General features: G+C 41.7%; 1 protein-coding gene across 1 annotated transcript; it reads right to left on the bottom strand.

Moving 5' to 3' along the window:
• Nucleotides 1-453: 453 nt before the first annotated feature.
• Nucleotides 454-19,923, bottom strand: cd34 (CD34 molecule). Its single transcript, XM_058642613.1, has 8 exons — nucleotides 19,714-19,923; nucleotides 8,764-8,835; nucleotides 8,432-8,637; nucleotides 8,161-8,238; nucleotides 4,276-4,387; nucleotides 4,121-4,173; nucleotides 3,321-3,461; nucleotides 454-2,124 (listed from the first exon to the last, which is right to left on the bottom strand). The coding sequence occupies exons 1-8, from the start codon at nucleotides 19,796-19,798 to the stop codon at nucleotides 1,933-1,935; spliced, it is 939 nt and encodes a 312-aa protein (XP_058498596.1). The 5' UTR covers nucleotides 19,799-19,923; the 3' UTR covers nucleotides 454-1,932.
• Nucleotides 19,924-20,078: the final 155 nt, after the last annotated feature.

Here is a 20,078-nt window from a genome sequence, read left to right as displayed (position 1 = left end):
TTTCCTTACAGGGTGTGGAAGGGGGGGACAGGGCAGGGTGGGAATTCTCACAGCGCCTGAACTTGTGATGGGGGAAAAAAAAGAAGGGTGTGAATAGATGAGAAATAAACTTACTCTCACTGGCGTGTGCAGCGGATGGCGACAGAAACCGAATTACATATGATGGATGGAGAGCAGACGCTGGACATGACATGCGCGTGGCCCGAGAACGCGTGCGCTTTAGAAAAGACAGCTGTGGGATCTTTGTCGCTGCCCCACCCTGAAACTGTGAAAGACAAAACAGCGTCAAGTGATGTCATTACTACTGCTTATGGAAACCAGCTGTGTGACCTTATGAGCCCAGTGGGATTTAAATCTCATGTATGTTAGAACACAGATGTGTGTATGGGTATATAAGTGCAGCACATGTGCACCACTCTGTTCACTCACATGAAAAAAGAATGACGATCCATCTCAGGTTGTTTCCTCTTTTTTTATTTTTTTTTCATGTTAGATCCAATTTAAACTGCAGAGCGCTAATAGAATGAAACACTGGAATGTTAGAAATGAAAATATACAAAAATGGAAGAGAAAGGAAAAAAAAAAAAAAATCTGATTCTTCTCTTATCATTAATTTTTCTTTGTTCAAGTTCAACAAAAGTCAAAAGCGTGTTCCTTGTTCGCGTCGCCTCCGCCATGTCAGTAAAAAAAAAAACGACTCCACGTGGACTCACAAACCAAAGTGAAGAAGAAAAATCACAGATTTCAATTTCGCCTGATGCTCATTTCTAACAGTCACTGTCCTTGAGCGTCTTTCCGTGTCTTTTGTGAACATGATTTTAGTACGGCTTAAGCGAAGAAGGTGAACACTGCAAGTGTCTGCGCACAAAATACAAAACAATTTTAAAAATAAAAATAAAAAGCCACCATATTATACACACTGCTCATAAGAATACTGATAGTAAAGAGCTTATACAGAATATTGAAAAGAGAATAACACTGACAAACGGATGGAGTTTGTGTTGACTTTGTGATTAATCTCACTTCAGTTCACAGCAGCAACATCTGGTGAAAAATGATTCAAACTTCAGTATTCCTTCATGCTCGTCGTGGGGAACTGACTGTAACTCAGTGAGACGTCACTTGGTCAACGTAACATACAAAAATCCATGGCTAATGTCACATGCACATTCAGACTCTCACTCCTAACCAAACATGCATACAGCACAAACAAAAAAAAGCTTTATACAGTCCATGCACAGTATGCCAGTACACACACATGCAGGATCTGACAGCTACACACACACACACACACACACACACACACACACACACACGCACGCACACACAATCAATAACTCAATCAGACACACAAGATGAGAGCCCAGTGGAGTTTCTCTCTGAGAAAGTGTGTAAACAGATTTCAAGGCAGAGTGATTGGTTTCCCGTCTACCCGTCTGTCATGTCTTATCAATAAACCGAGGAACAATTTCATTTTTGCTGTGTTTTTCTAATCAAAGCTTTGGCTGAGACTTTAAACCTGACTCGCGGAGCAAACACTCTGCCGGGTGTTGACAGCACGCACAGCTGTGACTCCACAAGCTGCAGTCGCCATGGGAGCCAGTGAGTGCTCATCCCCTCCCTGTCGTCTCCAGCCTGACTGCCGTCAACGCCATCACCACCACCACCACCACCGTCATCAAACTAGCTTTCCTGGTGTTTGCTGAGGCACATCGTCAAAGGAGGAGGCAAAGGGAACCATGACAAGAGGAGTGTTGATGTAGGAGACACGTTTAGCCCCTGATGTCCACTGTGCTGTGTGGTTGGGCAGCGGGGGATTCAAAAAGCCAGGCGGGTTTTCGTAAGTGTGTGTGTGTGTGTGTGTGTGTGAAAGGGGGGGGTGGGGTGTTTGTGGGGGTAGTTCCTGGTCTGAAATTCAATGGTAGACTATTTTCACAGCTCTGTGTCTGCTGTCTTGGCAGTGGAGTGGCCATTGTTGGGAGGAGGTGGCTCGGTCTTGGCTGCCTCGGGGGACTCTCCATTTACGCTGGGTTTCTCCTGGGTTTCAGGAGGGGGGTTGAGGGGGGCCTCAGACGCAAGGGTGTTCCCCTGGTTCTCCTGGTCTACGGGGTAGGCCTCCTCTGCCTACAAAACACAGCAATTGAAGTCATTATTTTAATAGCAAGATAAAAAACCTGCTCATCAAGACACTTCAAATGTGTGTTGGAATGTAACACAGCGGTTTAGACCATGTGATGCAAGTGTACACGATCCACACTGATTGAGTTTATTAAGGTGAGACAGAGACACTACATACATTTGTGTATGCAGGACGTCTTTGACATGGGTCGAAAGCAAAGGTTTGTTGTGCTCATGTTCGTACAAACAACTGTAGATTTCCCTCAGTTAACCTTAAGGTCAATATTCTCAGTATGAAGTTTTTAAAAGCTTGTTATTGTCCAGTTATTGATAACAAAACTCTCTCCTACACAACATTGTTGAACACTTTCCTTTGTACATCCCGTGATATATAAATACAAATTGTGGAAAAGGTTTCTCATGTTCTCCGCCTCTGAAGCTCGTACGTTACAATACAAAACATGGGATCCATTAAAAACGTGATTAGAAAAACTAAAATGATTCCTTTAGTCACAAAGGTTTTGTAAAATAATTCGATGATCGTCTACATAAAACACATACACACATATGTCTCCGTCAACGCCCGCACCTTTCCGCTGTTGATACTGTGAATGGCACAGAGGAACAGCTGTGTGTCTGGCGACGACATGAAACGGCAGATGAATCCAGCGGCAGAGAGAAGGGCGTGGGTCTTTGGATAAAGCACACTCTCTTTTTCCCTGCGTCTTCCCTCTGATAGCTGTCCAATAACTTTCCCTGATTAAAATGCTGGCAGCGGCTGCTTCAAAAGTCAGGAAATGTTTTGATTTAGAGGCAATAAGACGTCCAGCGTGGCCAAGAATATCTAAAGCACACGGTTGCTCAATCTACAATCCCAGCTGTGATTGCGGACGCCCGCGACATAAGGCGTAAATACACCGTATTGAATATTTATGGCATTTCAATAAAACACACCTGCAGATCATGTGAAGGGTCAAAGAAATTGCAGTTTTTGTAGATTTAAGAAGAAAAAAAGAAAGAGGAAGAAGCTAAATCCATGTAATAGTTTTCAATGCACTGGCTCTGTGCTGCTGAATGATACCAACTCATTCAAACGTGTGAGCCAGAGGGTCGTAAATCGGCACACACTGTAAGTGGCAACAGAGCAGCAGCACATTGAGATTTGATTCACAACAAATATCAAGACGTGAAAATATGCTCACCAGCCTCACGCCCTTGCTTTCGGGCTTGCGTTGGCATTTGAAGTAACCTATTGTGATTGCAAGGGCGGCGAGGAGACCGGTGACCAGAATCCCAGCAAACACCGAGGAACCTGAAGATGACCCGACCTTTGTGACGCCCAGCTGAAAACAAACAGAGAACACAAACCATGTCATAGCGCTCAAAGGATTTCAGTTGAGCCTCAGTGGAGTCATGTCCATCATTAAAGTTAGGGCAGGGGCGCAAAGGGAAACATTTGGAGTTCTATAGGTTATTAAGTTATTATTTTACTGGTCCGGCCCACTTGAGATAAAACTGCACTGTATGTGGCCCCTGAACTACACTGCATTTGACACCCCTGAGTATCACAGCTCCTCCCACACAACAATGGAGGGGAATCTTTAGTACTTTGGCGATCATCATCATTAATCCTCGACTCCCCTGCACATTTCTAGCTACTTCCTCTGCTTCAGTGGTATACGGGGCTGTTTACATACAGGCATTAAAAAATGTGAGGAGGAAGCTTAGGAGAAAACCTAGGCTGCTGCGATGGCCAGCCTCACTGAATTAATGAAAGCATTCACATGAGAAAATAATAAAAAACAAAACAACAAAGACAAGTCATTTTCAGCACAGCATTTCTCTCCCAGCAGCTTTACTGCTTGATGTGTGGAAAAAAAACATCCTTGTTGTATCTGTGCACATCCCCTCCTTTCCTTTTCCTTCCTCCTTCCTAGTTGTTTAAACTTTCGAGGTTATTTCACCATCACATTCATGTTGGTTGCATTTCGTGCTTTCTTACCTTGTCTTTCAAACTGTCACTCTGGAGTGCCTCATTCAAAATAGCCAACGAAGCTGGAAGGGAAATGCATATTTGAAATTGTATTACGGCATAAGATTTGTATTATCACCCTTTAAGTGATGCAAGTTATTATACAATATTCCACGAATACCCACAATCTTCACTGGCCACAAGCATTGTCTTGCCATCTTGGAAGATTTGTAGATTACAGTTGTCTGAGCTGCACCAGCCTGCAGGATTCTTCTGAATGATGCTTTTAGTTTGCTCCTGTAAGAAAGGATGGGACGTCTTCAATACAGTACTTTTACTACACATTTACAATCAGTAACAGTTGGAATAAAATGGATGATGTGAGCTGTGGATTATGATAAAGTTACATTTCCTTATTTTAAGGGCGATGCATTCTCTGAATTTTACTGTATAGTGCACAACAGGTTTAGGATCAATAATTAAAATGAGATTTTTTTTAACTTTCTCAGCGTACCATCAAATCCACATATGCCTCTGTGTGCGCAATGGGGACAAAAAGTTGGAGGGAAATTTTGGTGACCGCGCCTTCTTTTCCCACCTTAACCCTGAGCTATGACATCACCTCCTTGCACAACATTACGCTTTGTGCTTTGGGAACACTGTACTGTGGTGCAGACAGCTCTCAGTGCTCCCAGAAGGCCACTGTAAGCAAGCCCTAAATCCTCAGTTAGGTGGGAGTTGGTCCACAGCTGGACTCTGCTGTAGCCTCCAGTCCAGAATGAGAAAAGGCTGGAAAACCTCTTCGCCTCTACACCTGTCTGTTTCACTTATGACCCTTAACACTGTATGCTACTCATGTTTCTCCGAGGAATCCTACATCCTCTTGTACTTGTTTGACCTTACTCAGCATCCAAGCCGGAAGGGTTCAGTTGACTGAGGATTTGCATTAAAATGAGGACATTTTAACAACACAGAGGTCACATTTGATCCTGAAAAGTTTCATAAGAGCGACAATGTGTCTTTTACATTTTGAATGTATTGAAAAGGCACTGTTGCTTCATATAAGATATACATTTGTAACATTAAAGTATCTAAAATGAACAAGACTAATTTTGCTTATATTAGTCAAAACATTTCCAAAACCATGTTCCAACGTCTTGCCTTTAATGATATTATTAATGAGTTAATCGCTTCTGCAATAACCTTTAAGACAAACCCCCTATATTTCGTTTTATCGCGTCTATTCATCATTAATGGATCACGACTACTTATTGCAGGCTCCTGCGTGTTGTGCCACCAAAGCTCTCCTCGTGAGGAGCAAATGCACGGGGGGGGGGGACCCAAATGAGACAACAGAACAACAATTCCAATGACCCCACGCTTCTTCCTGAAATTATCAAATTAAAGGTCTTTTGTTATTGTTTTGATTGAGAGTCCCCTTTCTCGCAGACATTACATACTGTGCATTTAAATTTGTTTCATCGATGCAGGCCGTTTACTTCATTCACTCACTCTTGCCCGCATTTGAAATGAATCAACAGTTGGCTAAAGCCTCTAGCTCCGGAGTCCATGTTTAGATTCAGGCTGAGTTGGACAGATGGCTTCTGCAGCTGGTCTTAGCTCTGATGTTACAGTAACAACCCAAATGGAGGCTAATGTAAGTATGTGGGCTGCGATCTGACCTGCTGCTTCAGCTACATGCAGCAGGACTTACATACTTGTACGCTGCAATAATGAGCCGTGTTTGAACATCACACCTTTAACACATTAGCAACGGACAACTGGACACATAAATGTTAACAATGTGAGAACTATTATTGTACAGCAACACGCCTCCATGTTCCTCTCTTGAGAAAACCTGAAAAGCACCTCTCTGCGTAATAAAATCTCTTTTTTTGCAATAAACCCCCAACAAAACGAAGCCACACACTCGCAATTCCTCATCTTGCCCCGAGGACCTAAGAGCAAGAGAGGAAACATTAGCCCGGTCCCCATCATTTATCTCCTGCCAGGAACACAGTCTCAAGATTTACAACACCTGAGGAATGTCTGAGAAAAGATCAGCCTTTATCGGGGCTGCCTTTCCAACTGTAGCACTTAAAAACACATTCATCTTTTCCTTCTACATAAAGTAACCTGTTTGCTCTTGATGCAAGGTGCAGGAGGGATAAAGGTCCTCGTAAAAAGAAGTGTCAGTCGATGAAGTTGGATTATTTTGGATCAGTGGATCACTTTGATATCAAAGATTGCAACATTGCAACTGTGGAAAATCTTAGCTGCTTGTAGTTTAATATCTGTTTGGCACGGAGGAGATGAGAGCTACTTTAAAGGCTGGATCATACTTTCCATGTCCGTGTGTGCACAGAGGTCCACTAGGGTCCATGTGACGTACAATTCTTTATCCACCCATTTTCGTGGACGTCCGTACGGACCCTACATGGACGACTGTGAGCACACTAAGGTGATAATAGTGCTGGATTTTTTTATTGGTTTTAGTTTTTTATTTAGTTTTGAGGTTTTGTTTTTAAAATGAGATGTAATTCGTTTTAAGAGTACATTTTCGAGTTTTTATTTTTTGTAAATACTTAGTTTCAGTTTAGTTTTTATTAGTTTTAGTGTTAGTTTTTTATAATATGGAGTATTTGCCAGGTGCAAGATGCAAAAAGGTCATAATAAGTACTGTGTCATAAAAACCCAACAAAAGAGGCCATTTTAAAAATGTATTAGGACAGATGAACAAAACCCACACTGAATCAAATATAACAGTCTTCAAGAAATTAGCCTGAAGTGCAAAATGTGCACAATAATGCTGAGGATGGATGCAGTTAGTGTGAAAGGTAAAAATCGAATAGCCGACAGACTAAAGACACACATGAACATAACATAAATAATAATAAATAAGAACTTAAGGAATGTTTAACTTGCATAGCCTTATGTATCACATTGTAAACAAAAACAAAACCAAAAGGATTATTTATGAATGAAATAAATTTACAAAGACAATTTTAGTGAGTTTTGTAAACACAAAATTCTGTTTAGTTAGTTATCTGTGTTTTTTAAACCATTTTATTTTATTTAATGAAAATGTTTTTTTCCATTTTAGTTTTTGTTATGTTGTTAGTTTTCGGTTAGGTTAACTATAATAACCTTGGAGCACACCCCCAGTTTGAGTCCATGCTGACTGTTGTCGACAGTACAACACTTTACAGTTCAGTTGGCGACGTCCTCTCGCTTTGATCAAACATGCGTCTGAGATGGAGTATGGTGGTGTGGAATACTAGACTGACGCAGACCCTCGTTTTAGTATGAATGAATGTGGGGGAAAGAATGCACATGCAGAAAGGCCAAACGGCTCTCCATGAGCACGGAACATGTTAAGTATGACCCTGTCCTTATAATGACGTGTTTCCACCAGCTCTACTCGCCTCACCTCGCCTCGCCACGGCATGGTTAAGTTGTGTTTCCACTACCATAGTACCTGGTACCAGATCATTTTTTCTAATACCTGCTCCGGCTAGGTTCCAAGCGTGCTGAGTAGGCACTATGCGTGACGTTGTCAGACTGCCGGCCACTGACTGGCCAGAGTGCCGACACAGAGAGAGACGTCCGACACAAAAATCAAGGAAAACAGTGCCAAAATATAAAAAAGACTTAATAATCCTAAAAACGTGTCTTAATCTCTAAAGTCTAAAATCTCTATAATTAACAGAGGAGTCTGGTGTACCGGCATCACAAACCCTGCTGCTCTCCAGCAACTGTGTCAGATGGAGTCTGTGCTCCGGTTATGGAGGAAGTACTGAACAAATACAAACAACAAACAACTGCTTTACAAGTCACTAGTCACTCGTTTGTGCGTCGCGTGTAAAACAAAGTCACCGCAGCCGTGCAGTGATGACTCCGCCCATGTTAAGTAGGTACTTTTTTTGTAGTGGAGATGCAACCTAAACCGTGCCGTGCCCAGCCCGTAGTAAGATGATAGTAGTATCTACCAAAGCCCTTGCTGAAGTGGCATTAGGCGGATATGTTATGAGACAAATGTGCTGTTTTGTATGACAATGACTTGTACTTACACAATCATCCGTTTTCACCACGGCCTTTACAGCACTGCTTTCTGAGATGTCTTCTTTTCCAACACATGCCACTTCAGGCTGTGGAGACAGTAAGCCAGGTCAGATAGATACTGTACAGAGAAGACTGATACTACTGTTGTAACCACAGCATCAGTCATCCACTGTAAAAAAAACATTACCCTTCTAAACAAATCCACAAAAATAACTGAAAAGTTGAAAGAATAGTGACACAAAAGATGCACAAATAAAAATGGTACAGGCTGGTACTTACCACCACCACTTTAATGTCAGGAGAGTTATCTGCAACAAGGGGGTTAACAGTGGTCCCTTTACTGAGTATTAAATGAATAAAAGTTGCTGGGAACTGGGTAGTTCCTGGAGTTGTGGAAGCAGCAGCTGCTGCAACACTGGGAGGTGCAGAGGCAGAGGCACCTCTAGTGGGGGAACCTGTAACAACTGCAGCCGCAGGGTCTGTTGCTAAGGGCACAGCGCAAGGAGAATGCCGTTATACACACATGCTGGTAGTATATATATTGTATAGGTCAATATCGCAAATATGAATGTGACAAAATTTGGAATTGTAATTAGAACCAGGATTCCTACCTGCATTGATGTCAGCTGCAGCTGTAGTAGCCGCGGGAACTACTGTTGTATCATCTTGACATATCACCTCATCTGCAAAGAATGGAGAGCAAGTGAGTGTGAGAAAGTAATAAGAGAAAGGAGGGACAGAGGGAAACACTGATGAATCATCTGATTAATCAATGCTCTTTGATGCTGGAAGGAAAGAAATCATCTGCTCTGTATACAGTATTATATTACAGATGAATTCTGACTCTGCCGGCCTTCAATTAAACATAGCTGAGACAAAAGTGGTCGAAAACATTACAATTATTACTATTTCTTGTTTTCCTTCCAATTTGAGGATAACCACGTTTCATACTTCCTATAACTTTGGCTACAACATGGACGCCGCATGTTTTATCCTTTATTTGTTGACAATTTGGCACTTTTAGAAGTATCCTGAGAAGGCTATTATGTGTACTTATGAGGAAAGAAAACTATCAGTGACTTTGTCTGATACTTAAAAGAATGTCTGACGTCTGAAGTGTCTTTATTCCACGATTTTCTGAGATACTGACATTTACTCTCAATGGACATTGGTGATAAAACAGTCACACGGTAGGTCACACGAGGTCAAAGATGTGTCATCTTTATGGGTTTCCTGATGTGACTGAATTATGAATGAGTATATCAACCTTAAGATAAGTTGCAGCAACTTGCCCAAGTGTCTCAGTTCAAATCACATTTTTATTTCTCCACTGCTCTAATGTTAAAATGTTAATGTTGAAGTTTCAAGCACACACTGAGTCAATGAGGTCAGGGCAGAGGGTTGGTTTGAACAGCTTGGCCATGCCCATCCCAAAAATGCCAAATCTATTTGTGCTCTGGGCTCCAACTAATTAGCAGTCACACATGGGCTAATACTCACTGTCTGAACCTTATGCAAATAAACTGCTCAGTCAAAAGGTCACGGCCTCTTGACTACACATCCGTCCTCTGGGAGAAGAAAAATCAGATTTCTGCAATAACATAGGGATTGAACTGGGTGGTGCTTAAACCAAAATAGGAAGTCATTTTCTAAACCGGCGTGAGGTTTCCTGAGATAAATGGAGTGCTAAATTGCCTTGGTTGAATCGGATCATTCTCGAAATACTATATGCTGATTCATCTAACTGGATAACGTGATTGAACTGTTGCAAGAACGAGTCTTATTACACTTCAACACAGATATGGACAACTCACAACTGAGCCCATCAGCCTCGATTCCACAGCCATGAACGTGAGATGTATCCGTGTGTGTGTGTTCAGATCCCATCAGGGATTATCATACACACTACCAATCCAAACGAAAGAGTTGAACCTTTCATCAATTTTGAGGCAAACAAGGAAAACAGCGTTGTAAACTACTGCATCCTGCTCCCTCCTCTCTAAACATTCCCCTCGGCATAACAGGAAACCAAAACAGCATGTAAACAGTTTAACATTTCACCAAAACTATGCTGAAATCAGAGGGGGGATGTGTTTAGTGCACCACTATCAACCAGATACAGTGAATTTAAATGTTTTACTGTCTCATGTCCTCCTGCTATGATGTTTGGACTGAATATCGGCATTGGCTGGCTTCATTGTCATATTCTGCATTTTAACTGGTTTAACTGGACATAAATCCTAATCCTAAATACCTCAGTATTTTATTCAGCATTTGCTTTAGTAGGAAGACCATTTGAAATTAAAATCTCTTTAACAAGTTAGACCTACACGTGGCAGGGTCAGTTAATTGGAAAATAATAAATACATATATCACAGACGAATAAGAAGAAGGCACACTTTGTCAGTTAATTTAAACAACTGCAGCTGTAAGTTAGGAACTTGTTATTCTACATGTACATGTTTTCTCGGGCTACAATGTATCTTGTCATAGAGTCTGCACACTTCACCACTACATACACCAATCTAACCTGACACAAGCTTGTGCACTCTGCGAATAAAACCTTCATCCACACTAACACTCAACCACTGTGGACACAGTCTCTTCAGACAGCTGTGTCAGAAATCTCACTGTGTTTCCAGCCAGCATCATCTCCGAAAGCCTCTGCACCTCTTGTCTCAACACAAACACAGACGAACAACCTTGGTCTCTCCCTCTGGAGAGTATTTGATGGGTTCAGAAAGCACATGGCTACATGTACAACCTCTGGGTTCAAGTGAATCCTCATTCTTCACTTTTTCTCTCCACTACTGTGCTACATCAAGTGGATTTCCTTCCCAGGCTGTCCTCCTCAAATAACTACACCTGGGTGTTCCCGTCTTTGACGTGTTGTGCGGTGCGAAGGCATGCCAGACGCAAAGAGCTAAATCATAGGTTAAGGAGGAGGTATGATATGGGCTCAGGAGCCGCTCAAATGCTGCATTCTTTTACTTGGAGTTCAACAATGCTGCAACAATTATGAGGCAGGACAAAGGCAAATATTTCACCACTAAATAACAACTGTACGTGTTTCCACACAGCTCATGGAAAAAAGCCTTTTCCTGTCCAGGAAAATTCCACAACAGGTATTAATGAAGTGTTGCTGGAATGTTTTGGAGCTTCTGAGTTGCTGACCCAACTATAGTTCATGTACACACTTTAATCGCTTGTCAAGAATGTTACAACCGACTGTGGAAGACAATATGTGGAGGAACGCATTATAAGGCACCACTGAATTAACAATGCTGTACTGCAGATTGTCACGCTCTGCTTGAATTCCAGAGTATCATAATATGTGGTCCACACTAAGAATAAATCAAATTTCAAGGCAACGTTAGACACATTCAGATGTGAGGTTTCCTGCTTCCTCTGCCTCAGGTGGTAAACCATATATTTCCAGACCATTCAGACTAAAGTGGACACAGAGGAGAGCAGGAAACAGAGATGATAAGGTGAAGGGGAAAACTGGTTCTCATCAGCAATTTACATACTGAACTTGTTATGAAAACGAGAACCTACATTTTACATTCCGTTTCCTTCGAGACAATTTTGCTCTTAACTCAACTGTCTTCCCCACTGGGGAAAAGCGCGCCAACTCCCTTTATTCACTATCAGACACACCCACACAAGTTCATGAACGCACATACACACACAACCCTACCACAGAGCTAGAAAATGTGGAGTACAGAAATCGCTCTGGAGAGAGTATATTAGTGAAAGAAGCCGATGCTGAGACAGGGTTTAACCGAGCACACATTTTTGAATAGATATCATAGTGAGGACGCTCGTAGACATAATGCACTCCCTAGGCCCTTACTCTAACCTTAATCATCACAACTTAAGCGCACACACACACACACACACACACACACACACACATAGTAGGCACAGCCAATAAAAGGCAAATAAAACCAAGCGTTCTTGGAAAATTCCTGAAAAAGGAAAATTTCATTTTGCTGATGTGACAGAGTTCAAGTTTGTAGTTTGATTTCTGCATCTTACACTGACACATCTCTACTGCTCGACAGCTGCTTTCCTTTTCTTGGCACATGGAGCACTAGACGTTGCTTAGTGGTCGCTGGAGATCACAAAAACAAAGCTGTGATTCTTACGATCATCAGACTGCTTTTGTTTTGTGACCTATTGGACTTGAACTAAAATGTTATCATAACCAACTGAGCAAATGGACAAAGCTACAAAAATATAACTTTTTTTTCTTTATGTACAGCCGTTAAAAGGACTTGAAGAGCCAGATTCAAGAACTTCTTATTTGTGTGACAGTGTATTGACGCACTTAATGTCAGTAAGCATACCTCCATTTACAGCAGAGGCCTCAGCATGCCATATGAGCAGAACTTTAACTGCACACAATACTGTGGCTGTCTTTATCACAACCAAACAGGCTGTGTCGGTGTGTTTGTGTGTGTGTGTGTACTTCAGATACTATTGATGTCATTCATGACATTCATGACTGTAATAGCGTATTCCAGCACTCAGATTTATGGTATGGAAGGGTGAGAAAAGTGCCGTAAAAACAAATACTGTCACACCTGATTAAACGGTTGCAGTCAGCGAGTATGAGCAGGGGACAACCGTCCTTTACTTGTGGAATTTAAAAAGATGAGACCTGCTTCCTCTCAGGGGACACAGGGGCGGAGCCTGAAGAGCTGGAGAGTGGTGCAGCTGCAGCACGTCTCCCTTCGGGGAACTCCGTCCCTCCCCGCATGTGTGCTCTACTGTCAGGGAGCTGTGAGATCGCTGACATCATGCATAAGTGGAAAAGCATCCACGATGAATCTTGAGACTTGCATGTGACTTCCACCCAGTCCACCGAGACAACAACTTGGCTGTCCTAATGAGTCACACCCTGCTGTCGTCACTTCCTCTGCTAGCAGATGTGCAAGGACAACTCTAAGGTCTCATCTTGTTCCCTTCAAGGAAAATGTCACCTCAGCTCCAATAAAGTCAGTAATTCTTCTGACCCACAGATCCTTGATGGAAATCCGGGAAAAAGAAATGGACGTAGTAGTCAACAAAGATGAACAGCTGAGGTTTAGACCGCGACAAACATTTTCGATTATTTATTCTTCTATGAAAATGTCAGTGCATAACTTGTGGTGATTTTTTGGTTGTTGGTTCTTTGGGGCTAGTTTGGGCTAATGTATCAGACTGGGGGGGAAATGTGTGTGTATACAGCAGCAGCAGAGGAGCAGGTGGAGGAAAGAAATGTTCATTTTCTTATGCACTTCTTTGTGTTTGCAGCCGTCTCACTTTACTAGCACAACATGGCTGTTGTCCTCATCTGTCTCAACATAAGAGAAATAACTTCCTGGGAGTAGCACAGAAATGTGACATACAATCTAAACTGATAAAGCTGATAGAATTAATCAACATGGTCCGAATGTAACAAGAAGCTCTTTATAAATTTAACAAGCATTACATTTGTTATGCAGTATAGTGGTAAAATGCTGGGAGCACTACAAGTTTGGCATTTTGACTACTTAATGATTCATCCTTTAAATTAATTTACTGTCGAGCAACTAATCTGACAGATGAGACATGGTCTCCCCTAAAACAAGAAAACCTGTACCCAGTACATGCAATTACAGGAATGTCTATAAGACCTGGTCTCAGAACATAAAAGAACAAGATCATAAACATTATGTCGTCTAACTTCAGAGGATATATATATATATATATATATGAAAAATAACATTACTATAATAAACTGAACCACCAAGTCAAGCCACGAAAAACAAATACAGGCCACTTTACTACTACTTACTACTCCAGGGACAATCTGGGAAAAGTAAATCCCCACAAATACACTGCTCGGGTCCCCGAACGTGAGAACTATTTTTGTTTCTGTGCAGACGGGTGGTAAAAGTTGACTTATTCCACCCTGCCCACACCCTTGGTGTTTTTTAACAAAACACATGATACTTTTGAGAAACAAAAAAAAAAAAAACATAAAAAGGAATTAACAACAGATTTGGAACGTTATCCATGCACATCCTATAACAGGATGTGGCTGTCAAAGCACACGACATGCAGTGACCTCTGCTAGCTGCAGAGGTGAACATGCTGGGCGTTGCAGATAACAGGCACCAGTATGGGAGATGCAATAAAGAAACTGTCCACCGTTTTTTGATGTTTTAATGTCCCACAAGGTCAAGCATAGTTCTATTCTTCGGTTGCCTTTAGATACTCTGATATTGGATCACTTTCAAAATCTGTGATTGATAGCAGCTACTGACCATTGTTTTTGAACCACTAATTTACTCATTCAGATAAGTTTCAGTGAAACCTAAAACCTGTTTCCAAAACAGTCCATCCATTTGGTTCGTGGATAAAAACTGGAGCTGCTCCCCTCCCTGTGTCAGAACCAGGACTGGACTTTAGCAGCAGATGTGCATGGACTCATCCCAACTGCTGTTTTAACACGAGTCCTTGTGGGGAGAGGTCGTGAAAAGACGTCCAGACCAAGAGCCCAAAACAATCTGGTTCTGATATGACTGAGGCTCAGCAGAGTGGGAGAGGAATATTGAGAAATCAAATCAAACCAGTCATCGTAGAAAGTAATCTCCAACTCACATCCTCACACTTTATTTTTTTCAAAAAAGCACCCACATCATACAGTGCCAATGAATGTAGTGTCAAAACATTCTTGTTTTTAATTAAAAAGCCTGGCTTCAATGACATGGTTTATTCTAAACATAATTACCAGGAGCAATTATTGTAGCAGTCAAAGGGCCTCAGTCAAGGCTCATTAAGTGCTTTTATTCCACAAAGTGAGCACTATTCCCTTCCATCAAGAAAGCCCTGCCTGGTTATACAACATGCACTTGGTATGTGCTTTTTGCATCAAATTCTTTCTAAAACAAAAAAATCCTTGGATCAATCAAGGATTGCTGAGCTGTTGTGGAAGTTTCAGTTCTCAACCAAGTGTGAAAACTTAACGATGAGGTGAGAAGCAAAGGCTCAACAGAAGGAGAGAGTTGGATCTGAGCAGGGGCATTTGTAGTTTCTCTGCCTCTGAGAGAGCTGATTATGACGCCAAATTTGCTGAAAATAAAGGAGAAAGGAGAAGCCCCCCCGACCACACTCAACCTCTGCTGGTAAAACCCAGCAGCTGTAAAATTGCAGCAGGGTGCCAGGGGAACAAGGAACAATAAGCTCTGCAGAACAGCAGTAATTGGAAAAGAGATTTGAATGCTAGCACAGTGTCTGCTTTTCATTAAGACTGTTTCGCTAGGTAAATATTGTTGCTAGACGATCTATTTCTCCAAGTTAACTCCTTTTCCTGGATGATTTAGTAAGCAGTGACATTGGTGGTGTTTTCTTATCTTTAATATGTTTTCCTTGGAATAGAGTCGGTTTCAGAGGAAGATAATTCAGACAGAACAAAAAACAACACTTTAAAATGTACTCAATTTAATCACAGTGTTTATGCTAATGAGGGCTGGCAGACGAGGTAACAGTACAATTACATATGACAGTCTTTGTTTTTTAGGACTGATTTCAGTTATCGACCAATCTGGATCTCTTCTATGTGTTAGACAGAAAACAGGGTCCAGGTTCAATTAGAGTGAGATCTCAAGAGGCACCTCAGCCATAACCTTGGGCCTCAGCGGACACACACCCAAGCTGACATAAGACCACTATCTGCCAAGGCTTACATAAAAGACCCACACCCTCTAGCTGATGACGTGAGTCAGAATTCATCACAACTTGGGACAGAAAGAATGCTGGTCAATAGCTGAAGGCCTTGAGAGAAAGATTTGCAATATTCTGCTCATGTTTATGTTGGCAGGAGCAAATCGGTCTGAGAATCAAAGCTCTTTACATTTGTCTGCAGGGAGACCTGCTCTCTGAAGACTGTGTTGTCCTTTAGCGCATTTTGTCACATCCCTGAAGGAATCCAAGATTCTCTCACTTCAGGGGCAGTTGCTGGTCTTTGAAACAGGGAACAGGGGAAGCTCATTGTAGGCCCAGTTATGTATACATAAATTCTGCAAATGAACAACTAGAATAAGGAAAGGCGATGATTATGTAAAACTGAAACACTATGATAGTGTTTTTATTTACATATCACTGAGCAAATAACACACAACGACCAGCTATTTGTCTACAGATTTCCCTCACAAACCCCACACAGGACTGATGCATGTATGTTTCTGCAACGCTGTCAATCAAAAACTGCTTCCTCCTTTCATACATTTCATCCAATCATCATTCAGAAGCCCTGCCCATTGCTCCTCTGACTCCGAGAGAAGCTGAGCTTCGCTGGGAGTGATGTTTTTGACGCTATGTTCAATCGTCGTCAAGCTCACCGCAGTGAAAAAAAACCCCTACTCTGTTCCTCCTCATCCTTTCATTGAGCCTTCAGGATTTGTACTGTATAAGTAAGGCCACTTACAGATATAATATGTAACATTTTTGCATTTAAAATATCCAAAAATGACAAAATTAATGTTATATATTTTGTTGAGTAGTGTACTAACATTAGTTTAACTTTTCCAACACTCTTTAAACCCATATAAATCAGTTTTTTGGTCACCTTTTAATGATGTTATTGCCTTTGCAGCAAAAAGACCCAGGTTTGAGCCCCAGTTGGAACAAGAGTGGCCCTGCAATGGACTGGCAAACTGTCCAGGGTGTATCCCGCCTAACACCCTGTCAGCTGACTTTGGCACAGCACCCCTCGTGACCCTCGCGAGGATAGTGTGGTAGAAAGTGGATGGATGGCTGGATCACAACTATTCATTGCCATTGCCCATAAAGTGTGAGACTTTCAACTGAAGAACAACGTGGTCCCACGCTGCATCCCAACTTAATAAGACTACTTAATTTGCCTTGATTGTGAAACCCCTAGCAGCAGAAATGACATACAATGTGTTTAAATGCCTTAGCACATGCACACCAAATTTGGAATCTCAATCATGAGCAGATCTAGATTTAAGGTAGTTTATTCTAACAGAGATTGTTCACAGCTCATTCTGCAGAGGAACAGAGAAAAGTCATTGTAGATGACAAGCTGAAGTGAGAGACCAGAGAGGTTTTCCCCCTTTCTACAGAGAAGATTTAAAGCTTGGGTTTTCCCCTCTGAAATCTTGAGAAAAAGAGAGCGTCTACCATACTCCAAAAAATATTGGATGACATCATCTAACACTGCAGTGCATGCCCATTTCAGCGCTACATTTTTGTGTGATTGCATAACTACTGAAAGACAGCCATGGGAAGTGGGGCCTTAAACTAAATATGTGTATGACTTACAACTACAACTGCAAATGTTGCAGATGTGATTAACAGCATTTTATACTTTAAAGTCACATCACCTTTGACTGAGCATAATTCTTGATTATTTTTTCATTTGTTCACCAAAAGCAACGCTTATTTTATTGTCCTCCACATTATATAGACGACACAAAACAAAGGAAGTGAGTGAAAGTGACAGGAAAAATGAGGACTCAAATAAGCCAAGACAAAATGAGAAGCTCATATCTAAAAGATGGGACTAATTCTGTCACTTTGTCAAGTTTGGATCTAAAAAGTCTGACCAGAATACTGTACTTATGCTGCAGGACGCTCCCGACAACAGAACCAAAAACACAAACCTCTTTCAAAAATAATCAAACAAAAGCCCCCAAATTGTTTGGAATTGTTTGCCCAAACTTTTATTTCCCTTTATTGAAAAGGCTTGTTTTCTGGGAAATGTACATGTTTGTTTTTTAACCTTGTTTACTTTTGTACCATTAACGTAAAACCCATTTAATCAAGACCGGCTTGACAAAGAGTCTTCTTTATTTTAGCATTCCAGTCATAATGGAGCATGAAACATGACAACTGTTTGTGTCCTTGTTTGAGAATATTGACGTCACCACAGACAGACCTCTGACCCATATACCACCGCAGCCGCATAGCTCTATATTGTAAAAAGGGTCAATGACGAGACCAAATGTCTCTTGTGACTTGGCTGGAGGTGCAAAATAACCAAAAACAGAAAAAGCCATGGTATGCAGGCCAGCAACTCAGACTGATAAAACTGGCATAATCTAGATGAAAGCCATAGTGTGGCTTTTTTCAGAGAAAAATGTGACCATGTCCCTGTAAAATTCATGCTGTGATGCTAGTTGGACACAAGTGATGACAGTGTTGGAGGATTGAGTGGTAAAGAATTGAGAATGGGTCAGCAGACTTGAGACAACATACATGACATTCTTCATGTATGAATCAGAAGCTGCCTGCTAAAATCCAAAATGGGTGTGACGCCGGAGCCAATGAAAGATACCACTTCAAACAGATATGTGAATGAAGGTAAGCATAAGAATTGATGCAATAATGTAGTAAATGTCTTAAAAACACTCCTACATGTACACATGTCAAGCAACAAAACTAATGAACAAAACAAACATATATATGCAACTACTACAAGTTGTCCCTGAATTCATGCATTCATCTCTCGGTTGGGACCACTAATACAAGGAAATCTAATTACTTTTAAGCTGCTGATGCACACAGTATGCACTGTGCATTTGTGTTGTGCATACTACAATCCTCTTCTCATGGTCTTTTCCAACTTTGTAGCAAAGCTTTGGTTATTTTCATCAGCGTGGAACACTCCTCCGAATACTCCCAAGGTCACCCCTAACATTCACCACACCTCTGCCCACAGACGGAGCCTGGTGGCTCTGCAGAAGTCGTCACACTGGCCGGAAGAGGAATCAGTCCGGCTTTACAACCAGCAAGGCAGCAACACTATCCAAGCCATACATTGTCACCCTGCAATTAGCATCAGGCCTCAATCTGATTTGAAGTGGACTGCCCCGTGAATCCACACACATCCATATGGTTTTCGACACACACGGACACACCCACACACAGATACATACGCACTATGTTTTCTATGTGCAAACGGTAGAGACAAGTTTTGCTGTTGAATTCATGCATTCTGCGGTTACTTTGCAATATGTAGCACACGTGCAGCTCACACACACACACACACACACAGTCACATGTGCTTGAAGTATCTTTATAACTGGCTGAGACAAACTCATGCACATAATTCTGTGTTATTTATGAATTATGAGATCTTGAGGTCTTAATAAATATGAAGTTTAAAACAATGGTTTTTGTGTGTGGTCTTATTATTATTACCCTCTTAGGTCTTTTACATGCATTCTACCACATATTAGCTCCACTCTGTTGCACTACAGGATGTAAGTTTGCTCCACTGCAACTTTCCCCTCCTGAACACGGTCTTTGTGTCTGCAGCCTCACCACTGCTAACCATACATGCATCCTCAAAGCAAACCGCCCACAACCAGTGTGTTTCAAGGCACAGTGGCTGTTACAAATACTGTGAAACTTGAATTTGGGAATGATCAACTTCAAGATTTTTTTAAACAATTACAAAGGAACTAAAAAGTTCAATTACACATGCAGTTGAAGACTCCATGAAGTGAATATAACAATAATGCAAATTTAACATAGCAAAAGAAGAAATTTGAGAGAGTACTCACTGCTGAGCAACAGGGTGCAGAGCACCAGAACTGCAGCCACCCTTCTCCAGAGCCCATTCATTCTCCACATGGACACAGCCATCATCTTCTCTGGTCACTCTCTGGTGTGTGGAAACAAAAAGTGCGGTAAGTAATGGTGAGTGAGTGTCAGGGCAGAGAGTGTTGGTAGTTTGAGCGGGACAGACACACAGGATAAAGCCTGGCATGTGTTCTATTGCTCTTTATATGGCCCCACTCCTTCAGCCTCTCTCTCTCTCTCTCTGTCCACACCCCTTTTCTAACAGCCTGCTGTAAACCCATTTCCCCCCAAAGCTTCCTCCCTTGTCCTTGTGTGCGGACACATCTGGGCACCAGAATGAGATAAT

Source organism: Solea solea, chromosome 11, assembly GCF_958295425.1.
Source record: "Solea solea chromosome 11, fSolSol10.1, whole genome shotgun sequence".
NCBI classification, from domain to species: Eukaryota; Metazoa; Chordata; class Actinopteri; order Pleuronectiformes; family Soleidae; genus Solea; species Solea solea.
This window is presented reverse-complemented; position numbering and strand designations above follow the sequence as displayed.

Excerpts from the sequence above, each read along its gene's own strand:
- cd34 (XM_058642613.1), bottom strand. The coding sequence starts at position 19,798 with ATGATGGCTGTGTCCATGTGGAGAATGAATGGGCTCTGGAGAAGGGTG. Across the intron at positions 8,239-8,431 it reads CTGACATTAAAGTGGTGGTG|CCTGAAGTGGCATGTGTTGG; the intron begins GTAAGTACCAGC and ends CTGTCTCCACAG. Across the intron at positions 4,174-4,275 it reads GCTTGTGGCCAGTGAAGATT|CTTCGTTGGCTATTTTGAAT; the intron begins GTGGGTATTCGT and ends TTTCCCTTCCAG.